Source organism: Strigops habroptila, chromosome 6 (genome assembly GCF_004027225.2).
Source record: "Strigops habroptila isolate Jane chromosome 6, bStrHab1.2.pri, whole genome shotgun sequence".
NCBI lineage: Eukaryota > Metazoa > Chordata > Aves > Psittaciformes > Psittacidae > Strigops > Strigops habroptila.
Window position 1 is genome coordinate 60,603,649 of NC_044282.2, and position 19,774 is coordinate 60,623,422.

General features: G+C 43.6%; 1 protein-coding gene across 1 annotated transcript; it reads right to left on the reverse strand.

Moving 5' to 3' along the window:
• Positions 1 to 3,500: 3,500 nt before the first annotated feature.
• Positions 3,501 to 19,382, reverse strand: PRSS55 (serine protease 55). Its single transcript, XM_030491180.1, has 5 exons — positions 19,265 to 19,382; positions 18,314 to 18,527; positions 17,069 to 17,316; positions 14,651 to 14,799; positions 3,501 to 5,669 (listed from the first exon to the last, which is right to left on the reverse strand). The coding sequence occupies exons 1-5, from the start codon at positions 19,380 to 19,382 to the stop codon at positions 5,367 to 5,369; spliced, it is 1,032 nt and encodes a 343-aa protein (XP_030347040.1). The 3' UTR covers positions 3,501 to 5,366.
• Between the last annotated feature and the right edge of the window lie 392 nt (positions 19,383 to 19,774).

The window sequence follows — 19,774 nt, forward strand, 5'->3', positions numbered from 1 at the left end:
AGCACTGGAATGGGTTGCCCAGGGAGGTTGTGGATGCTCCATCCCTGGCGGTGTTCAAGGCCAGGTTGGACAGAGCCTTGAACCACGTGGTTTAGGGCAAGGTGTCCCTGCCCATGGCAGGGGGCTTGGAACTAGATGATCTTAAGGTCCTTTCCAACCCTTACGATTCTATGATTCTATGATTCTTAAACCCAAAATCCTGTGCATTCCACACTGAAGCAATGCTTTTCACATTGGTAGTGAGAAAATTCCTTCCCATGTATGTCCAAGGCACAAGTATATTCAAATTATCTTCCATTGTAATCAAAGGAAGGAGGACAAAGAACAAAGCTTTCTTCTCACAATAGCTCTCCAAAGAAATTCGAGCTTGATCATAACTGATCGTTTCAATTTTCAAGGGTTACTCTTCATAAGCAAACTTACGGATCTCCTCTAGGATCTCACAGGGTTGCTGTAGAGCTGAATTTATACTCTTATGCCTGCCTTCAGTGCCTATCATCCTTCCCACCACCATTTCCCTAATTTGGAGGCATATGAGTTACCTCTGGAGTTGCTTATGTTGTGATTAATGTCTGCAGAGTCAGTGTGAAGACATATAAATTCAAATGCCTAGAGGAAGAGGAACTTTTACTTTCCAGGGGTGTCTTGAAACCCACTTTTCCCAGCAGAGGAGATCATTTAGTGGTCTGGACTGTGGGAACAAAGTGACTTGCGTATTAAAGAGCCCTTGAAGCAGTGAGTAATCATGAGGTATGGAGAAAGCAATCAGTTATGAATACAAGAAATCTTAGCAAACACAAGATGCTTCTCAGAAAAGGACATGGGAGGCAGGTACATTGAATGCAGACACTTGGAAATACCCACTAAGAGGATGTTTTGTGATGTTGCAGGATGTTGTAAGCTCAGTTGCAGTCAGCTAGTTCATTTTGCAAGCCCTAATAACCACCGGGAATAGTGCACACAATGTCAGAATAGCAAAGAGGCAGCCAAGCTGGTGCTCTTTAAGTACATGGGTAGTTCAAGCATGTCTTAGAGAAGCCATCCATGATCAGCAGTGTGGACTGCACAGGGCTGCCAGAGAAGCTAAAACCAGAGTGATTTCACTGGCAAAGAGTGAAAATGGCAACTGAGTAAAATCCTTCAAGCAGAATAGGTGTTTCTTCAAGGTCAGCAAGCACAACCGCCATGGAAAGGATGGGCACTTCTCACTTCATCACACATCCATCACACTTAAGGGTTCCTAAATTGCTGGGAAAGGCATGGCTGTATTTCTGGAGTGCATTTAGGCATGTCAGCAGCTTCGTTAGGCATGTCAACGGCTGCCAACCTCCATCCTGTATTCACCCCAAAGCCAGTATCTTCTCCAGACCATAATCCACCTACTTAAAACGTCTCTTCAGCCTAACACCAGAAGTGTTCAGCACAAATCAAGTAGTTTAAAACTGCCAGTAGAGTTTTCTGTCTGTATCTTCACTTTAGCTAACAACAGTGATTAATACTATCACAATTGGTGCATCCCAAGAGACATCACTGACTTTTAATTATTCTCATTTTTACAGAAGGATACACTGAGTCCTTAGCATGAAAAATGGCTTGTCCATAAAGCCACTTGGGAAGTCACTCAGAAATGTGGCAACGGGTGCTGATCCTCTGCAGCCTTCAGTTTCCAGCTCTAAGCTACTTTGCTATCAAAAAAAGACACAATTAAAGAGTTTACCAATGATTTTTACCATATCCACAGGTGATTCTTCACTCATCATCTGGTAGGCATACAAAAATATGAGAGAGAAATAAGCCCATTGAGATCTTGCTTGCATTGAAGTCAGACATCTAAAGACACATACACAGAGTCAGAACACTCCATGTGCATATGAAATGACAAATGGATGACAGCAGTCATGGTCACAGCCATGTGTGCCCTCTGCTTTCTTCTCAAAGGGACAGAGAGGATCAGGAGAAGACAAGCCTATTCTTTTCATTGTGTCTTACCTCCACATGGAAGTACAGGCTGGAAAAGGAGAAAATGGGAAATCTCAGTTCCTTTAAAAGAATAGTACTGGGAACTGCTTTGTCTTCAGACCCATGTCACATCTACCATGGAGGAGCTGGGGGAGAGGTCTGGGATCATCACCCAGAATTAAGGTTGGATTTCTGCAGTGGTAGATATCTGTGACCTTGGACTGACGCTCTTCCAACCTTCCTTTTCTGAGGTGGAGCCACACAACTGTCCTATTTACTTAGAGCTCTCCCTACTTCTCATCTGCAACCAGCTCTCACTGCCAAACTTGCACAAACACCATCATCTTCAGATCTTCCATCTCTCTACTCAAGCTTGTGTGCAACTGGCCAGCTGTGATGGGGCAGGCAGGGAAACACAAACACATACATATGTATATATACAGCCCTTAATTTCTGCAGAACTAAGCCAAAATTATTTTGCTATCTTCAGTGCTTATGGGAGGTGCTTTTGCTCTTCACAAAATGTACAAGCAAGGCCTGACTACCTCTCCTCTGTTTCTTTGAGTACCCATACCCTCCTATGCTTTTTTCCATGAATTGTCATATGGACGTTTCCCTAGGTCTCTAAGCTTTTCCATACCCTGCTTCTCTTCTGGTATTTGCAGCTAAAGGTGTAGCGCTGAGAACAAAATCTATATTTTGGTGCACTGCTTTGCATCACTTTGCTCCATGCAGCAGCCTTTATGTTAGCCAGCTTTGCTCATTGAGCAAAGTGTATTCAAAGGGACATATTTCTTTTGCCCAGACTGCTTGATGCCCTCCATTGGGCTGACTGGACATGAAGAAGAGGTATCTGAAAGAGGGAAGGAGCAGTAAGAAATGACCTGCAAATGAAGACAAAAAGTGAACATCCCAAACTATAGCATGAAGCATAAAAGTTGAAGTTGTTCAGTTTGGAAACTGTTCACTTTTAGATGATCTAAACCCAAAAATACGGAATACAATAACATAAGAAACGTAGTACAACAAAGTGGCAAAACTAAAGAAATTAATGGGTCACATTTAATTGTTAGGACAAGTCGATATATTGCATTCTGAATCCTATCAAATCCGTAATCAAAAGTGATGTGCTTTCTCAAAACACAAATACCTTTGAAACAAAATACAGCACCAACATCAGACCTACTTACAGCACAGAAATATTAAACAAACATTTTGTTTCTTGCCCTAATTACTGAACAGTGCATGTAGTACCAAAGATGAATTCATTTTCATAAATTTTATGATTTTTTAAATAAGGAGGAAAAAAGTCCTCTTTCTTGTTTATTACTTTACAGCTACATAGCTGGTCTTAATTTGCATAACTGATGTTTCCATATAGCAAAGTGAACTTTCATTATAGAATTATAGAAAAGAATCACAGAATGGTTTGCGTTGGAAGGGGCCGCAAAGCTCATCTAGTTCCAACCCCCTGCCACAGGCAGGGACACCTTCCAGGTTGCTCCAAGCCTCATCCAACCTGGCCTTGAACACTTCCAGGGATGGGGCACCTCAATTATCTCAGTTTACATGTATGGAAACTGAGGCATGAAGCACAAATTTTCTTTCCCGAAAGCCACTGGGTAAATGAGCAGCAGGACGAATCAAAGCCCATAGCAGTGGTGCCTTGCTATACCCACTAAGTAGCATCACCTTCATTTAACACAGACCGTTATCAGTTTGCAAATGTAACTGATGGAAAATATCTACTGGGTCCTTTTGCATTCCCCTGTAAGTGCAGGCTTTTTCCATGCCATGTGCTGTAGACGAAAGTGCTTTATACAATCCCTACATTAAAATAATTCAAGCAGGAGGACATCTCATTTCCTTTGGGGGAAACAATTCTGTAGCTGAATAGATTGCAGCATTAGGAAATATTTCCTGATGTCCAGCTGCCACAGCTTCTAGAATCTGTTGATATATTATTAATAGAAAGGAAAATAAATATAGGTATTAATGCCAGCAGACACTGTCTACTACTAATAGCTGCTAAAGTAATATATTCCCATTGTTTTTAGCTTTTATTAGTCTTTTTGCAAAGGGTTACAAGACTCTTATGCATCCATTAGCCAGTCAGCCATGTGAAATTAATGTGGAGCAATTTTCATAAGCATTACTCTGAACTAATAATAATTAAGCATTATTTTCTGCTCAGATAACACAGAAAATAAAGTCTGACTTTTATGCCAAGATGGGTTTGCATTAGCTTAAGGTAGATGAATTAATTCTCATTTACAAGGCTTCTCCACCAGTAGCCAGAAAATATCAAGGTAATTAAAACTAATTTGTGAGGTTCTGTCCCATTTCACATTCACTGAGTTTTATCATTGCTGCAAATTACAGGTGCTTTTATGCTGCTTCAAAGGTGGGACATGAAGAAGACCTTCTTGCTTGCCTCCTTCACCATCACTTCCAAGAAAAGCAAACGCCTTGTGAAGACCAGAACACATTTTGCAATGCACTTTGCTGCCAGAGAAGCAATGAAGAACCACGCGTTGAATGAAGGACCAGCTTAGCTCCAGCTCAGGCTGGATGTGGACCTCTTAGTAACTATGTAAAAGGCTTCTAACAGAATAATTAAAGAAAAAAAAAAAAAAAAAGCTATTTCTTTTTGATTTACCATTTACTTGCAAGTGATTAATTTTGGTTAATTACAAAGCCAAGGAGTTTCTGTAGACTGTCTTTTATAGATAGCTCAGATACAGTTCTCTTCAGCCAGCCAAATTTTTTCTTTGTTGCCTTTAACTACCAAAACACAGCATTTGCAATCCAGATAAATAAGACTGATTAGTTATATCATGCTACACCTTCCAACACTGGCCAGAAGATTTCTGGCACTGCTTCTATCTTAAGGAGCACTGAATTTGACATTTAGTCAAGTCCCAGCAGCTTGACATGCCATCTAAGAAGCTACTGTGGTCTCTGAAGATGCTCTTAGCTTGGGCTACCTGCAAGATAGAAGATACATTAGTCCAGCTAATAATTATCATTAAGATACATTAACCCAGAGCTGTATTACCAACAGCTAATAAGCAACTGAGTAAGCTAAGACCTTTCTTAGGTCTTCAGCTTTCCAAGGGGAGCAGCTCCTTCCGGTGCCACAATTTGACTTTTCATCTGAACTTAGCAAAAAACTGGGCCTGATATGACCCACCAGTGTGGAAAATACATGTTTTTCGAGGATTATGGCCTCTCTTGTTTGATTCTTGGTCTTCAGTGGCCTCTGCCTGGCTTTTCTGCCTCATGGTTGCATCTCTTTTGGTGTCTGTATCCACATGATGGAGCAGGTTAACCTGAGACACGACTATATGTGCAAAAGAAGGATAAGACAGTAGTTCTGACTTTTATTATGTTTTGAAAAAACTTCTCTAGAGTAATCTAATTGCTATTAAAGAGATAAATAAAAGGAGGCAATACTCAAGGAATGCCAGCTGTGACTCAGCCTTGGAAGAAAACAGCTGCCTATTAGCATGGTTATCCACGCCTTCAATGAAGAAAGGTTTCCCCCTTATGGCTGTCTCAGTCTCTATCCAGCGACGGTAGCTGTAAACAGACAACAAGACCTCATGGGATGGCTTTTCTGCACAGTCTTGTTCCCAGCTGACAATGCCAACCTGAAACCACTTCATGGTGTTCCAGTAGCTGCAAACCAGAGGTCCCCCGCTGTCCACCTACGGCATAAGGAGGATGTTAGAGCAAGGTCAAACCTCACATCTCTCATATCAGCTGAATCCCACAGCCTGATGGGGAAAACCAAACTCTATCCCAAGTTCATGAGGGTTTCAGGGACAAGGAAGTTTTGGACTCAAAATTTTACAGCTCAGACCTGATGTCCCTGCAGAACAAAAAGATATAGAAGGTAATAGAAGGAGATCAGTCACAAGCTCTGGCTCAGTGCAATGCCTTGTCCTTCTCAGATTTTTCCACATGCTCCCGTGGCTCCAGAATGATACCCGAATCCTGTCGCCAAGAGGCAACATCCAGGACTGAAAAGGGAGATTGCTGTGACTGCTCATTCAGTCCATGACTTCTCTGCAAAACAGGAGCATGTAGGTGCTGGGTACCTGCCACCGTTAATTCTGTGGGCTAGCATCCAGAAATTGGACAGGAGATGAACACTAATCCTGACAAATCCTTTGGCAACCACAGTAATTTTACTGAAAGCTTGCCTGCTACTGCAAGGGCAACCATCACTCACCCAGTGTGTGCAAGCTTTCAAATGCACATTGCAGCCAGAATGTCCTCCTCTTGGATGCTGTAGCCTGAACACCAAGAGCACATCTAGTTGCCTATATGACCTCTGTGTGCTGTCTCTGAACACAACCAGTGGGAGAAGAGAAACCAGCACAAAATCCACCCAGCCAAATGCAGCCCTTTTCCCACAGTTACGTACTTCTTAAGTGCTGTGCAGCCCCTGCTCTAGGTAAGTTTCCTTCCATGATAGGTTTGAATCTTTTTTCTCCCCCATCTCTACTGCATGTGGCAAATAAATTCAATGCAAACCTATTTCTTGAAACAGACAGCTTTCCTCTTTCCTGGGAAATGTTATTCTTCCCTCTTTGCATACTACTTTGAAAAATGTCTTTGTCATCAATGTATGAACCCCTTCCACCAGCAGCTCCTGTGAGCTAACACACATTAATTAATGAGTAAGGAATTGGCTGTAGTCCCCTGTGCAACACATCAGCACCTGCTAAAGTTTATGGCTGATTTCCTATTCACTTCACTAGATGGAGGGCCCAGGTCATTCAGATATATGAATATTGTTCAACATACATGCAGAAGGCAAAAATTAAGAAAAATACAGAGCAAATGTTGCTTCAGGATTCAAAGAATCATAGAACCACAGGATCATTTAGGTTGGAAAAGACCTTTAAGATCATAGAGTCCAACTGTAAATTCAATGCTGTTTGCACTGAGCTTATGTTATTGTAGCTACGTGTCTGCATCTCAGCCAGTGGTGCTGGACCCTCTTCAGACTCAGGATCTCAAGACATTTCCCAACCCTGTTTCAGCCAAGAATTTGCACGAATCGCACACGTGACCTTGCAATGAACCTTGGACCCATGTGTTATCAGTGTCCTTGGTGATGGCATCCTGTTTGAATGAATGAACATCTCCTAGGCTGTACGTACAATTAAATTACTGGGAATTTTACTGCTAATCCCCTCAGGGCAGGAACAGGACAAACGCATTATCCTGGTAGCAAAAGGAAGGCGCTTCAAGCCTCCTACACTAAGATAATAAATGAAGTCGAGAGAGTGGGAGCCGTTCGCAAGCCAGTGACGCAGCAACGGCTGACAATCCCTCATTGGTGATATGTCAGGATGCGTCATGCCAGCTTTTCCCAGTGTAGGAGAGTTTTAGCACTGGTAGAGCCCCCGCACACCATCAGGGAAGTTTGGTTTCAGTGTCCAATTTGGAAGCTCTTCACACTTGCAAAGGATCTTTCTCCCAGGGCACTTAAATACCAGTTAATCCCTGATACCTTGTGACTAGCCTTGGGGGGAAAAAGTCTTATTTCATAACTGGAAAAACCACAGCAGAAAAAGGATGAGATTTGCACGAGGCAACGACAGAGACAGGAATCCCTATTTAAACTATACATAATGCAGTTTTGCTTTCAAATCAGATCTGCTTTTCCCTGTTTGCCTTTTTACCCGTGTTTATTTTGTTCTCTGCCTGGTCAGTGGGGAAAGGGATAGCTGTCTGCAGGGCTTGGGGGAATATCCACTGTGCAAAGAGATTTAAAACCCGGACAGAGAGAGTTAGGCACTGCTGCAAAAACCCAGGCAGCAGCCACAAATCCATTTCTCTAATCCACAAACCCTGAGACCCAAATCCTGCTTCAGATCCCTTTCCACATGGGCTGAGCTGGCCTGCTTCAATGAGTGCAACTTCTAACATGACATTTCTCTTTCGCTATTTAACTTGATGATTTTATCACAAAGTGGGCTAAATCATCCTTTCCATGCGATAATCTCACTCACTGAATTATAGCAGGAGCCCAGATGAATCAGTAGCCTGGGTTTTATAGGGCTAAAGATAGAGAAAATAAACTCAGTTCTTGGACATTTCTCAATATCCCTGTACCCAACTTAAGCTCTCAGTAATCTTGGCCCAAGGTTTTTCCATCCTTGTGCAGGAAAGATTGTGGGAGGAGCGAGTTTTGAGTGCTGGTGCAATTACCTAAGATCTGTGATGGTGCTTCCAGTAGCACTAATTTAGTGAATGCTCAGATTAACAACTGAAGATCGAAGAATTTACTAAATACTGCTTTCAGCCTCCTGCATCCTGGTGGTGAAATACTTCTGGTCAACAACACACAACCAGATACCTGCCTCTGGTCTTCAGTCTCAGTGCCAAGTTTCTGGACAGAAAAAAAGTCCTAAAAATAGCATCTTTGCTTCTGTTTCATGGTTCTTGTCAACTAGAAGATGAGCGAAAAGCAGCCACATCAAATCAGATCTGGTGCTAAATTCATGCCTTCCACAATTGCATGTTAATCTTCGCATTAGGAGAGGTGAAGGCAATGATATATTCAGTGGTAAACAGTTCAGGGTTATATAAAAAGTGTCACTAACTAATAAGGCACTTAGGCGCTTTGTTCATTGAAGCTGATAAAAAGTTTCATCCTTTTCAATGTGGCCAAAACCTTTTTGTGAACATCAGGAGCATTTCTGCTTACTTTACTGGGCTTTGGATCAAGAGCGTAATCTCTTTCCTTTTTCCATTTGTATCCATGTCTGCAACATGGTAATTGATCAGAACAAACACATTCGGCCACACAGATCTTCTTACGTGGGAGAAGCTCTGGGAAAGGGAGAACAACCCATCTGATACTCATTAGGTGAATGTGTATTCATTCCTTGCACTCATCGCTGGTTTCATTTTCACGTTGGTAAGCTCTGTGTAAACTAGAGAGAATCAGCATGTGAATAACAACACTTGCTATTAGAGTTGCCCTGGCTGCAGGAAGTAAAGGCTTTTGCAAACATGATTTCTTCAGTTGTTTCACCATGAATAATCTTTAGAGAAAGGCACGAGGAAGGAGGCTATGGCTATTTTTAGTGCGCAGGTATCAAAAGTGAATCAGGTAACAGAGCACTTGGACTCCTTTCATGGGATCCCCTTGTGATCTCAGTGATCTTCAGCTACTCTGTCCCTCCATTCCCTTGCTGGAAAACCAGAGAACAAGACTGCCCAACTCCATCCACACTGATGTCAGCAGGGTCCATTAGTCGCACAGACTTACAGGCAGTTATAATGATCTGGCCCAAAACCCATGTGGCCCACACTCCTGTCTCTGACAGTCATCTGTAGCAAGTGCTCCAGGAAGGAGAATGAGAAACAGGGCAAGTATTTACAGAGTTGTATTTACATCACAGTGGTTAATAGCCTTAGAGATATCTTCATCCAGGAAGTTATCTAATTGCTTTTTGAATCCATTTATCCCTTAGGATAAATACCCACAACATCCTGGTCAGTGACTTCCATAGTTTAATTATCTTTTGGATGAAAATACACTTCCTTCTCTTTGTTTTAAATCTGCTGGCTGATACAACCAACTGACACTCCCTTCTTCATGTGTTTTGAACAGCAGGAACAAGAGGACAGCTTTTGACTGTCCTCTCCTTGCTGCTCATGACTTTAGAAATCTGTGTCACATCCCCATCAGACATCTCTTTTACAAGCCTTGGAGTCCTGCTCTGTTATTCCCCTTTCCACCAGAAGCCATTCCATGTCCCTGTTCATCTTTCCTATTCTACTCTTCTTTTCTAAAGCTACTACTCCTTTCTCCAATGGGGTGGATGGGAATCACAGCACATAAGACATAGGCTCCCAAGATTAGTGTCCTGGCATAACATGCATTTGCTTTCCTAATAATTTGTAATGCTCTTATTGCCTTTTTGACATTCACAGAGCCTCATGCTGATGTTTTTGAAGGACTATCCACAGTTACTCCAAGATCTTACAAGGTAATATTTAAATTAGAGCCTATCATTGCATGTGTACTGCTGGAGTTGCTTCTCCCTATATTCATTACTTTTGCTTTATCAACAGTGAACTGCATCTGCTGTTTTAACCTCCAGTCACTCTGAACGATGAGATCCTGCTGCACCTCTGCATAGTCAGTTTTAATTGTGGCCACCCCGAACATTGTAGTGACGCTGGCCGACTTGGTCATCTCAGCATTCACCCCCCTTGAACATCACAATTCCTTGCATGGATGCCAACACAACTCCCTCTGTAAGCCCTATTTATTGTCAAATCCTTCCTCTATGTTGCCTCCCTTTCAAACCAAAGCACTTCTGCTTCATGACAGATGACTTTCTCCATGAGCCTTTGGTGAGAAGTCTCACTAAAAGAGTTTTGGAAATCTCAGCACATTACATCAGCTGGATCACCCTCTGCCACATGCTTGTCAACTCCTTCAAAGAATTTAAATCTGCCTGTGAGTCATGACTTTCCCTTAAAGCTGTGTTGACTCACTGAATGAGAAGTGGCTCCTCTGAGTCATCACACCCATTCCCCCACTCTGAGGGCAAGCGCACAGTGGGCTTTTGTGTTCAGCTGGATCCAGAGATGTTCTGCTCCCCACAGCTTCACCCACCAGGCACACAAAGCAATGCTGGACCCTCTTGCTGCAAAACAAACAGCTTCAGTTTGAGCGACCAAAAAAACCCAGAGGGAGAAAGCAGGAGAGACATGGGACATCATCAACTTTCCAGATCCTTGCAACAGGAAGATTTTTGACAGATTACAGAATTAAGCCACCACAGCTTGAATGTGTTCACTTGTCTGCCCATATCATAAAATGATAAAATGATGAAAGCCCTATAAACCCATGGGACACAGCAAAAGTGCTCTGATTCTTATGAGGTGCACATCAAAGCACCTTTCAGAGGCAAATTTAAGAGACTGCAAACGCAGATAAATTTCTGCTGCTTTGCTCTGGGGCTTCCCAAGAAACCTTCCTACTTAAAGCAATCTGTCCCTTAAGGAAAAAAAAACCAAACCCACACCTCTTCAATAGTTAGCAATAGTTCAGTGATGGAGAATTTAGCAGAAGGGTGGAGAGTAGCTCACTCGCTTCAACATTAGGTAAGATACAAACATGAAGTAATTTTGCATCATTACTAATAAATTTGATCTGAAATGTGGTTAGCTTTGACTCCTGGTCCCCAGGAGACCTTTGATAGACAAACCTCAGACCTCATACAGATAATCTCCATCCCTACAGATTGTGATCAGACTATCATCTAGCCACCTCTGTCCAGGTATTTTGAAAAGCCTGATGGATTGAACATGCTTCCCTGCTTTGTGACATTTTCCTTGTATCTGTGATAATTTACCTATATGGACCCAATTTCCATCTGCAGACTTTTTCTTAAAACAAAAAAATCTATTTAACAAGTCTTTCTATGCAGTTTTGGAGCCATGTTAGCACCAGTAAAAGGATGCAAGAGCTTTCATCACTTCTGCACTGGTGTAGCACTCTTATGCACATATGAACTGACAGTGCTAGGGGTGAGTTCAGCTCCAGACTGATCACCTCTCCTTTACGCTTCCAGAGCAAGTGTTAAGCCCCAATTGCAGTCACGTTATTGGCACTGGGGCATGGTTTGAGATGGGCAGTGGGATGCCAGGGGGATATCCTGGGATATCTAAAATCACACTGGAGACTTCGACGTAGGCAACTCTCCTGCCTTGGAGTCATGTGTTTTCCTGTAGGCTTAACATCTTGATCTTGCTTTTAGTTAACAGGGAGCAACAAGCACTCGTACAGGGATTTATCTAATTTTAAAATAGATGGTTGAAACAGTCTCTATGACTTAGAAGTGGGTTTTGGTTTGGTTTCTTTTTTTTCCTCCTTGTTGATGGGAAGAGATTTGGTAGATGCAGATGGCTATAGAAATTATATTTGTATGTGGTCAGGGTTGTACAACTACTGCTATTGCTACAGCTATGTGGGGTGAGAATCCTGAGCACCCCAGGTGCTGTAAAAGGCATTTGCCCTTTCCAAACTGCTGACAGTATATGCGGGCAGGACATACTGCAGGTGAAGAGGTCCTTTCCTGCCTTTATATAGAACTAAAGAAATCAAAACTCATAGCTCTAGTTGCATCCTAGATTCATTTCAGACATTAATCAGAGATGGCCAAGATCACTTCCTGCTACAATCAGTGGGGGGATAGATACCTTCAGAAGGGGATAGATACCTTCAGCCCATCACGCAGATCAGCCCTACACTGGGGGACAGTGTAGGGCATGGTGAAGCAGAGTGGAACCATCCCACTGCGTGTTTGTGGCCACACAATGATTCCTTTCCCTGAAAGTCGGGCCAAAGAGGGGACCCCCCTTCGTCTGCTGCTGACCTGAACTGTATGTGAACTGTGACTTCCAGCTGAACACACTCTGTCCTAATCACCACATCACAGAGCTACCCCCACAGACCTGCTTTTCAGAAACTCTCTGAAATATAATTGGGCCATTTACTGAATTTTGTCTGGATAGGCAAGACACTGAAGGAGGCATTTGCTTTGAATCCCTTATACTCTAATTATTGTTCCAGTTACCATTGCATCAGAGCCTAACAAAAGATGCTTAAGAAAGCAAGGAATTAGACATCAATTGTGGTTCATAGGGTCATGGAAGAAAAGTAGCAAGCAAAAAAAAATACGTAGGCCATCTCTAGTGTCTCTTCTTTAGCACTTGTACCCCATGAACGTCCATTAATGCTAATGTTTATGAATAAACAGAACTATAAGTCAATTACAGATCCTGTTAGTGTTAATTCACAGCCAATCTATGTATTTGTCTGCAGAACTGCTAGGGAATTGGTATGCCATAGATTTTTCTTTTGAAGTGAATGGATTTTTTTTTCTTTTTTTAAAAGTACAAATACTTGGAAGCTCTGCTATTCAATCTCCTTGAGTTAATGTAGGAATATCACCAGTGATTCACAAATTAGTCTTGTCTGGTACTAGCATGATGGCAGCTAGTAAAATGTCTGAGCTTTCCTATGCATGTCCTGTTGCTGCATGGGGGTAATAAGGCAGTGGTCAGTAGGATGAACCTTCTACATGCTGCGTGGGTGAAGATATCTGAGTGGCTTTAGTTATTCATATAAAACAGCTTGTCGCAAATCCAGCACATGAATGGCATACAGTGCAAAGACCCAGGATGGTAATCCTTTGGATCCAGATGAGGTTCATGTGAACTTACCACCTTGGGTCTAGATGCAACTTGCCCATCTTAGCCTGGCTCTGGATATGAACAGATGTATCCTGATTCTCTGTAAAGCTCAGGTAAGGTTAACGTAAGCTTTTATCTAGTTCATGTCCAGACAGATCATGCACCTATGCAGTGCATGGCTTCCAGGTTTCCTGTGACCACATCTACAATAGCAAGCTCAGCATCTCCAGGGCTTGTTCCCTGACCAAGTGTCAGGACCAGGCAGCCTACTATGGATGAGCCATCAGATTTCTGAACGAGCCTAGCAAGGCCACCATATGCCCTACCTGACTTCAATCAGTACTTCCCAGAAAATCATCCAACAGCAAAATGTTTCCCCTGCAGCAAATTGGTGAATTCTGATGAAGTCACCTGTTTCTTCCCTGAAGAGTTCTGCTTCTAGCCTGGGATGTGATTTTGTCTTGGTCTTGTTATCTCAGGTTGCAAGACGTTTCTGCCTTGTCAAGCTTCTACTAAAAGTGGGCAGTAGCTGGGTTATGAGCATTATCACACATGCAATCATTGTGTACTTCCACTGCTTGGAAAGTTCGCGTTTCTAGTTTATTTCTCAAACAATTCTAACATTATTGCAGATCAAAATAGCACCCTCATCAGCCTTCTGAATACAGCAGATTCATTTTGCTGGGTACAAGTGCTCTTGCTGTTTCAACAGCATAATTCAGCTGCAGAACTTAAGGCTGGGTTGGGAAGTGCATTCTTTAATCATGTTAATGTTATCCTGTGGCAGTTTTCTTTTTAAAATTTTTGATTGAATTTAATGGAGGTGAAAGTCACTAGATGAATGGTTTCAGAGACAGATGCTCTCTGGCTAATCAAAAAATGGTTTTGCAAAGGAAACTTCCCCTCCGCTGCCCAGCTACGAGCCCAGCTCGCAATGGCTTTGCAGTCCACAGTCCCTGTACCTGCTGTCTTTGCCTAAAGGGCAGAGGATCTCTCTCTGTCCTGGGTGTTGTTTTAGTTCCCTCAACAAATGATTCCTACAGGACAATGCTGTGCATACATGCATCTGCCCATCTATCCCTCTGCAAACACATGCAGATGTCCAAGAAAACTCCTTGCCCAGTGAACAATCGAGACCTTAGTCCTGAAGCAGAGGCTGCAGGAGAGACCAGTCCCTACCACTGGAGGTTGGATGTTATGAAAGAAAAGGTATATTTTGGCTTTCAGGCTTTGTTTGACATAAGGACAGCGATCCACTAATATTGTGGGTCAATATAGCTTCACTTGAAGTTCCTTGTCCCTGGGCATCCTGCTCTGGCCTCTTGCAGAGAATCTTTAGCAACCCCAGGAAGCCATGGGAAGGATCAATGTTCATTCCTGAAGCGAAGGCTCTTCTCCTCCAGTGTCTCTGTGCCCTGCCTAGGCAGCCCATCCATAAGCCTGTTTACTTTACCTGTGACTGCCAGGCACCTCTTCTTCTCTTCTCCATCTCAGCGCACAGCATGTTCTCCACTAGCTGTGGGATACTTTTCAAGCACTGCTCCCTGCTGATGAGCTTCATTGGTGCTTTCTGCATCATGTGGGATGTCGGCCTCACAATCGCTAGCAAGGAAGTGAAAAGAGAACAATTAACACAACCTGCAGAGCAGCACAGACTAGTAATTGTGAAACCACAGCCAGAGACTGGCCCTTGGGACTGACCTCAGCTGAATTTGTAAAGCATCTCAAGGCAAGAGGGTCTCAGGGCACAACTGTATGATCTTGGGGTCATGGGGGCTCACAGAGGCTGTCCAAATGTTAGCGAAGATAAGTTTGTGCTCTTGACTTCCCATCCAATAGAAGGCGGGTAGGTTAGGTAGAAAGAGGGTAGGTGTTAATGGGTAAAGCTGAAATCCTGGGGAGTGGAGGCTTGCTAAATGTGATTTAAAAAATCACTAATTTTTGTAGATGAACTCTGGAACGCAGTACAGCTAGAGGACCCCCAAAAGGATGGCTTATCCTGCGCATCTTGGTGATGGCCTGAGATGAGCTGCTCTGCTCACCCTGGGTTTCCCACTCACATTTCCGGAGAACTCAGTTTGAGGGACTCTTCATGGATTCCTGTGCAAGCCCTGTGGAGGTAAGTCCACTGAGCTTTACTCGGAACAGATGATCTTGTTATCCCCATGCTCTCCTCAGTGGCTGTGCCTCACCCAGGGGACCAGCTGCACCTTCCACAAAGTGTTTCTTAGGATGGCAGTACAATGGAAATAACTGCTTTATTCTTCCCTTGAGATGGGAAAACAGAAATCACAGCAGGCACCACCAAGTGACAAAAAAGACTGCAAATACACAGGGCTACATGGAAATCCACTCATTTCACCCTCATTCCTCTTTAAAGTGAATCTGAACCTGAAGGATCAAATTGACTTTTGGAGGATGTTGCTGCTGGGGAAACCTACAGAATTTCAGAAATTCACTCCTTCTTCACTGAGCTAAATCCTCCCAGCACCTTCAGGAAGGTGGGACTCAAAGGTAAGATCTAATAGAAATTTGTCAGGCCTCATTCCCAGCTAAAATGGGCCACTCCATGGAAGTGCCCACAGATTAAAGTGCTTTGATATAGGCATCTTGAAGGAGGTGGCTCCACTTGTTGAGGTCTGACTGACTGCAGCTGAAGGGGAGTCAGGCTAGTGCTGTCTAAGGTGCCAGCTGAGAGATGTCCACCTACAAAAGGCTGGTAGAGACCAGAGATGACTCATTTTCCTCTGCTGAGGAACAATGCCTCATACTTTTTGGTATGGCCCATACCACACCGTCACACATCCCTCTCACCAAACCCAGCTTCTGCTGATTTCTTCTGAAACATCTCCCAAAGAGAAGGGGTGTGTGCCAGGGCTGAGTGCATTGACCTCATACAGGGGGCAATTTGGATAATAGGAGCCACGTCGACTGCGCCCACACAGCAGTATGAGACTGATCTCTAGAGCCATGGCATGCGTTTTGCAAAGAGCCCAGCTAAAGAGGGATCCTGCCAAGCTGCAGAGTGACTCTGCAGCAGCCCCCTGCTTTTCTGTTTCTAAGAGCATGTTACCTTGGTGAAATGGGAGAGTTTCACAACTATAACACAGTGTTGTGCTATATATTACAGTTATGTGAAGCAAATGAAGCCTAAGAAGGAAAATGCAGAGTTTCAGAGAGGAGGCAGCAACTCTTTCAAGCAAAATAGCAAGGATTAAATCGGACACTTGCTACATCCTAAGGACTGTCAAAGCCTCCAGGCACCACCCTGCCCACTCTGTCCTGATTCATTCTTTCCAATAATGAAATAGTTCATTAGCTATTTAGTGACATTTTTTCAGGATAAACATTTTGGGTCACAAGCAGTGCTGGAGCTACTTTCGTTAATGCTTAAACAACTAGCAACAGCAATCTGCTTTTCTGAATGAGTGAAGAGGAGGGGTGGCCAGTACCATTGAATCAATCTGGTTCAGGAAGGCATTAAGCCAAAGACAACCCTAGACCCTCATTTCCTTTATTCTAGACCACCATAGACCCAGCCTAACTTGCCCACCAGGGTGGAGCTGGTCTTACTTTGGATGCCAGAATATGCATCCAAAGGAAGTTTGAGTTTCTGCAGAGTAAAGATGTCTCTGAGGTTTCAGCTTGAATATACATGCTCAGGGTACCAGGGACTTTGCTCTGGGGGTTAGATCATGAGTGGTTCTTGCACTGAACAGAGAACTGGTGGATGTGCAGAGGCTGCAAGGGTCTGGATGTGTTTACCAGGGAGGTAGGGAGTGGAAGTTAGTGTGGGTGATCCTTCCTGGGAACGAACATCTATTTTAAATGGATGCATGATTAGCAAATAGATCTCCTGACAGCATCTCACCTGCACTTGTGGTTCCCCACCCAGCAATCCAGCAGTGTTGCCACGTATTGATGTCATGCATGTAGGGCAAGCAGATAGGGATTTTCTCATTGCTGAACTCAATGGGAGAGCTGAGCAGGATCAGAGCAATGTCATTTTGCATGGTCATTCTGTCAAATTTTTCATGGAGGATCAAGCTGTCTGGCTTATGTTCTTCCAGCGGGACACTGAGGTCAGTTCCCCCCACTAAAACAGTGAGGTCTGGTGGCCTTATGGAGAAAAAAGAAGCAGTGTAGACATAAGCAAACATGTAGGCTTTGTGTTATAAAGGTTGGTGCCTCCTAAGCAGGGTAGGGTGGTGCTCAGCAAATTGCAGAGGCAGGTTAGCTATAAAGATTGCAGAAATCTACCTTCATTTCTAGGCAAAGCTGTGAAGAGAGGTACAACCAAGTTATAAATAGCCCACTTCCTAATGAACAGATGGCTGGATCTGTGCTGAATCTTCTGGATCTCTGGTGCTCTGGGTTGGCAGCTCCAGGTTGAGCAGTCTATGCTCTCAGACCTGTCAAATTTTGGAGGAGGCTCACAAAGGGCTGGACTCTGATCCTGAGCAGTGCATGGGGTTGGTTTATCCGGAAACTACTGCGTTAAAATAAGACTCTTAATAAGGTAAATGTGTTTGCTATATGATAGCAAAGGTAATTCAGGGGTTAGAATAAGCTGGAATGGAATATATCTCTTTTTATAAGGTACCACAACACGTGTAGACATACAGAATCATAGAATCACACAATGGTTTGGGTTGGAAGGGACCTTAAAGATCAACCAGTTCCAACCCCCTCCCACGGGCAGGGACAGTTTCCACTAAACCAGGTTGGTCCAAGCCCCATCCAACCTGGCCTTGAACACTGCTAGGGATGGGGCAGCCACAGCTTCTCTGGGCAACCTAAGAACAGGAATGCTCGGGGCCATCAGAACAGCATCAGAGGCATTTATACAAGGCTGCTTAGACCATCCTTCAAAATATTCCCCTTCTGCATTTCCTGGTTATCCAGATTTATGCACATTTCTCTTATAACTCTACCTTTGATAAAAAATGAACCTGTTTTCCCCAAAGGAGGCAATTCCTGTTTTCAGGACTCTCTTTCTGCCTCAGTCACATATATCTTGCACTTAATCCCAACAACATTCATATCCTACTCCCACAAGGAGGAATGTTATTAACCCGCTGTGCCTGGGCTGTCCTCAGTTCCCTTGAGTACTCACATCTCTTCTCCAAAGCAATGAGCCGCAGTTAAAATCCACAATGCGCTGATTATGGTGCCTCCGCAGACATGTCTCCCGTTGCTCTGGATGCTCACATGCCATGGGAACTCCCCAGCCGTGGCGTATCTCCCTGTCGTGAACCTCTTGCCAGTCCCCTGAAAGGACTCGTAAGATGGTCGGAGGCCACATTCTGGGTACAAAATGAGACATATTGCTCACGTACAGCAGTGCCACTGCCCGTGCTACAAAACTAGAGAACAGAACATCAGCTATAGCATTGGTCTGTAATTGTCCATGCTACTTTATCCAAAGCCCTGGGCATCACTGTAGCCTCCCCAAACCTGCACTCTGCCAAGCAATGCCCAGGCACTTGGGGGCTAGCATGGCCACAGATGGTTTCCCATTGGCAGGCTGGATAAAATTCTTGTTTAGGGAGTAAGAGTGGAGAAGTTCAGCATCAGGCTGTAGTACAAGCCATACGTGTATGCCATCAAGCATAAGGAATAAGCCCAGGCCTGTTTGATACAGCAATATGTGTATATCCTGTAGGACTACTAGCAGTTCTGCTCTCCTGGTCATTTCTGAACATAAAAATTTCAGAAAAACCTGTACTGATGCTGCTGATCAGAAAAGGTAAACAAAGGAGGGTAAAGAGCAGCATTGCAATCCCAGTCTTGGACCAATACTCAACAACAATCAGAGCAGTGATGCTTCTGCACCAATGGACATCTTCTCCATTCCATGTTCTCACCAGAAGCAACACACCTCTCTGCTGGGGCAACCAGGATGTGACATCACACAATCCGTCTGTTTCTGTTGACACCACCATTGGATCCTGTCCTTCCTCAGGTGGTGAGGGAAAGCTTAGTGATTTCCAAGAGGCTTGGGATTTGCTTTAGGTATGATAGGGATACAGCAGCAGTGAAATTCCTGTCTGTGTCCTGGACTGACTTTCACACAGTGTTGCAATAGTGGACTTCATGAGTTGGGTGCTTGTAGTAGCTTTTGGACCTTGAACCATGTTCTTCTCTCTGTAGACCTTCGATGCTGGTTCTGCATCAGCTTTCATCTTCGACCCTGAGAAGTGCTGAAGCCTATGAAAATCTGAATTAATTTTCTTTTCTTCATTTAGACCATATCTATGTTCTCAGAAGAAAGATACAGCTCTGTGGTAGGGTAAATTTCAAACGGTGCAAAGTCAAAAGTGCGGTATCGAAGATGTTGTGGCAGCCACTGCCTTCTTCCCTGTGGGCAAGGACGGCTTACGAGACCAAATCCAGCTTAAAAAAACTAATCCATGAGGCTGAATCATTAACATTTCAACTTTACTGATAGTATCACTGATAGGATTGCTGTACCTTCAGCAGCAGCTCCAAGGGATCAAGGCCAAAACTCTATCCTACAGCAACTCCATGATTAATTCTGCGGTGGCATAATATTCTGGTGTGGTCTATTTCATCA

Excerpts from the sequence above, each read along its gene's own strand:
- PRSS55 (XM_030491180.1), bottom strand. The coding sequence starts at position 19,382 with ATGAAAGCTGATGCAGAACCAGCATCGAAGGTCTACAGAGAGAAGAAC. Across the intron at positions 14,800-17,068 it reads GTGGGGAACCACAAGTGCAG|CGATTGTGAGGCCGACATCC; the intron begins GTGAGATGCTGT and ends CTTCCTTGCTAG. Across the intron at positions 5,670-14,650 it reads GAGGTGCCTGGCAGTCACAG|GTGGACAGCGGGGGACCTCT; the intron begins GTAAAGTAAACA and ends CTTATGCCGTAG.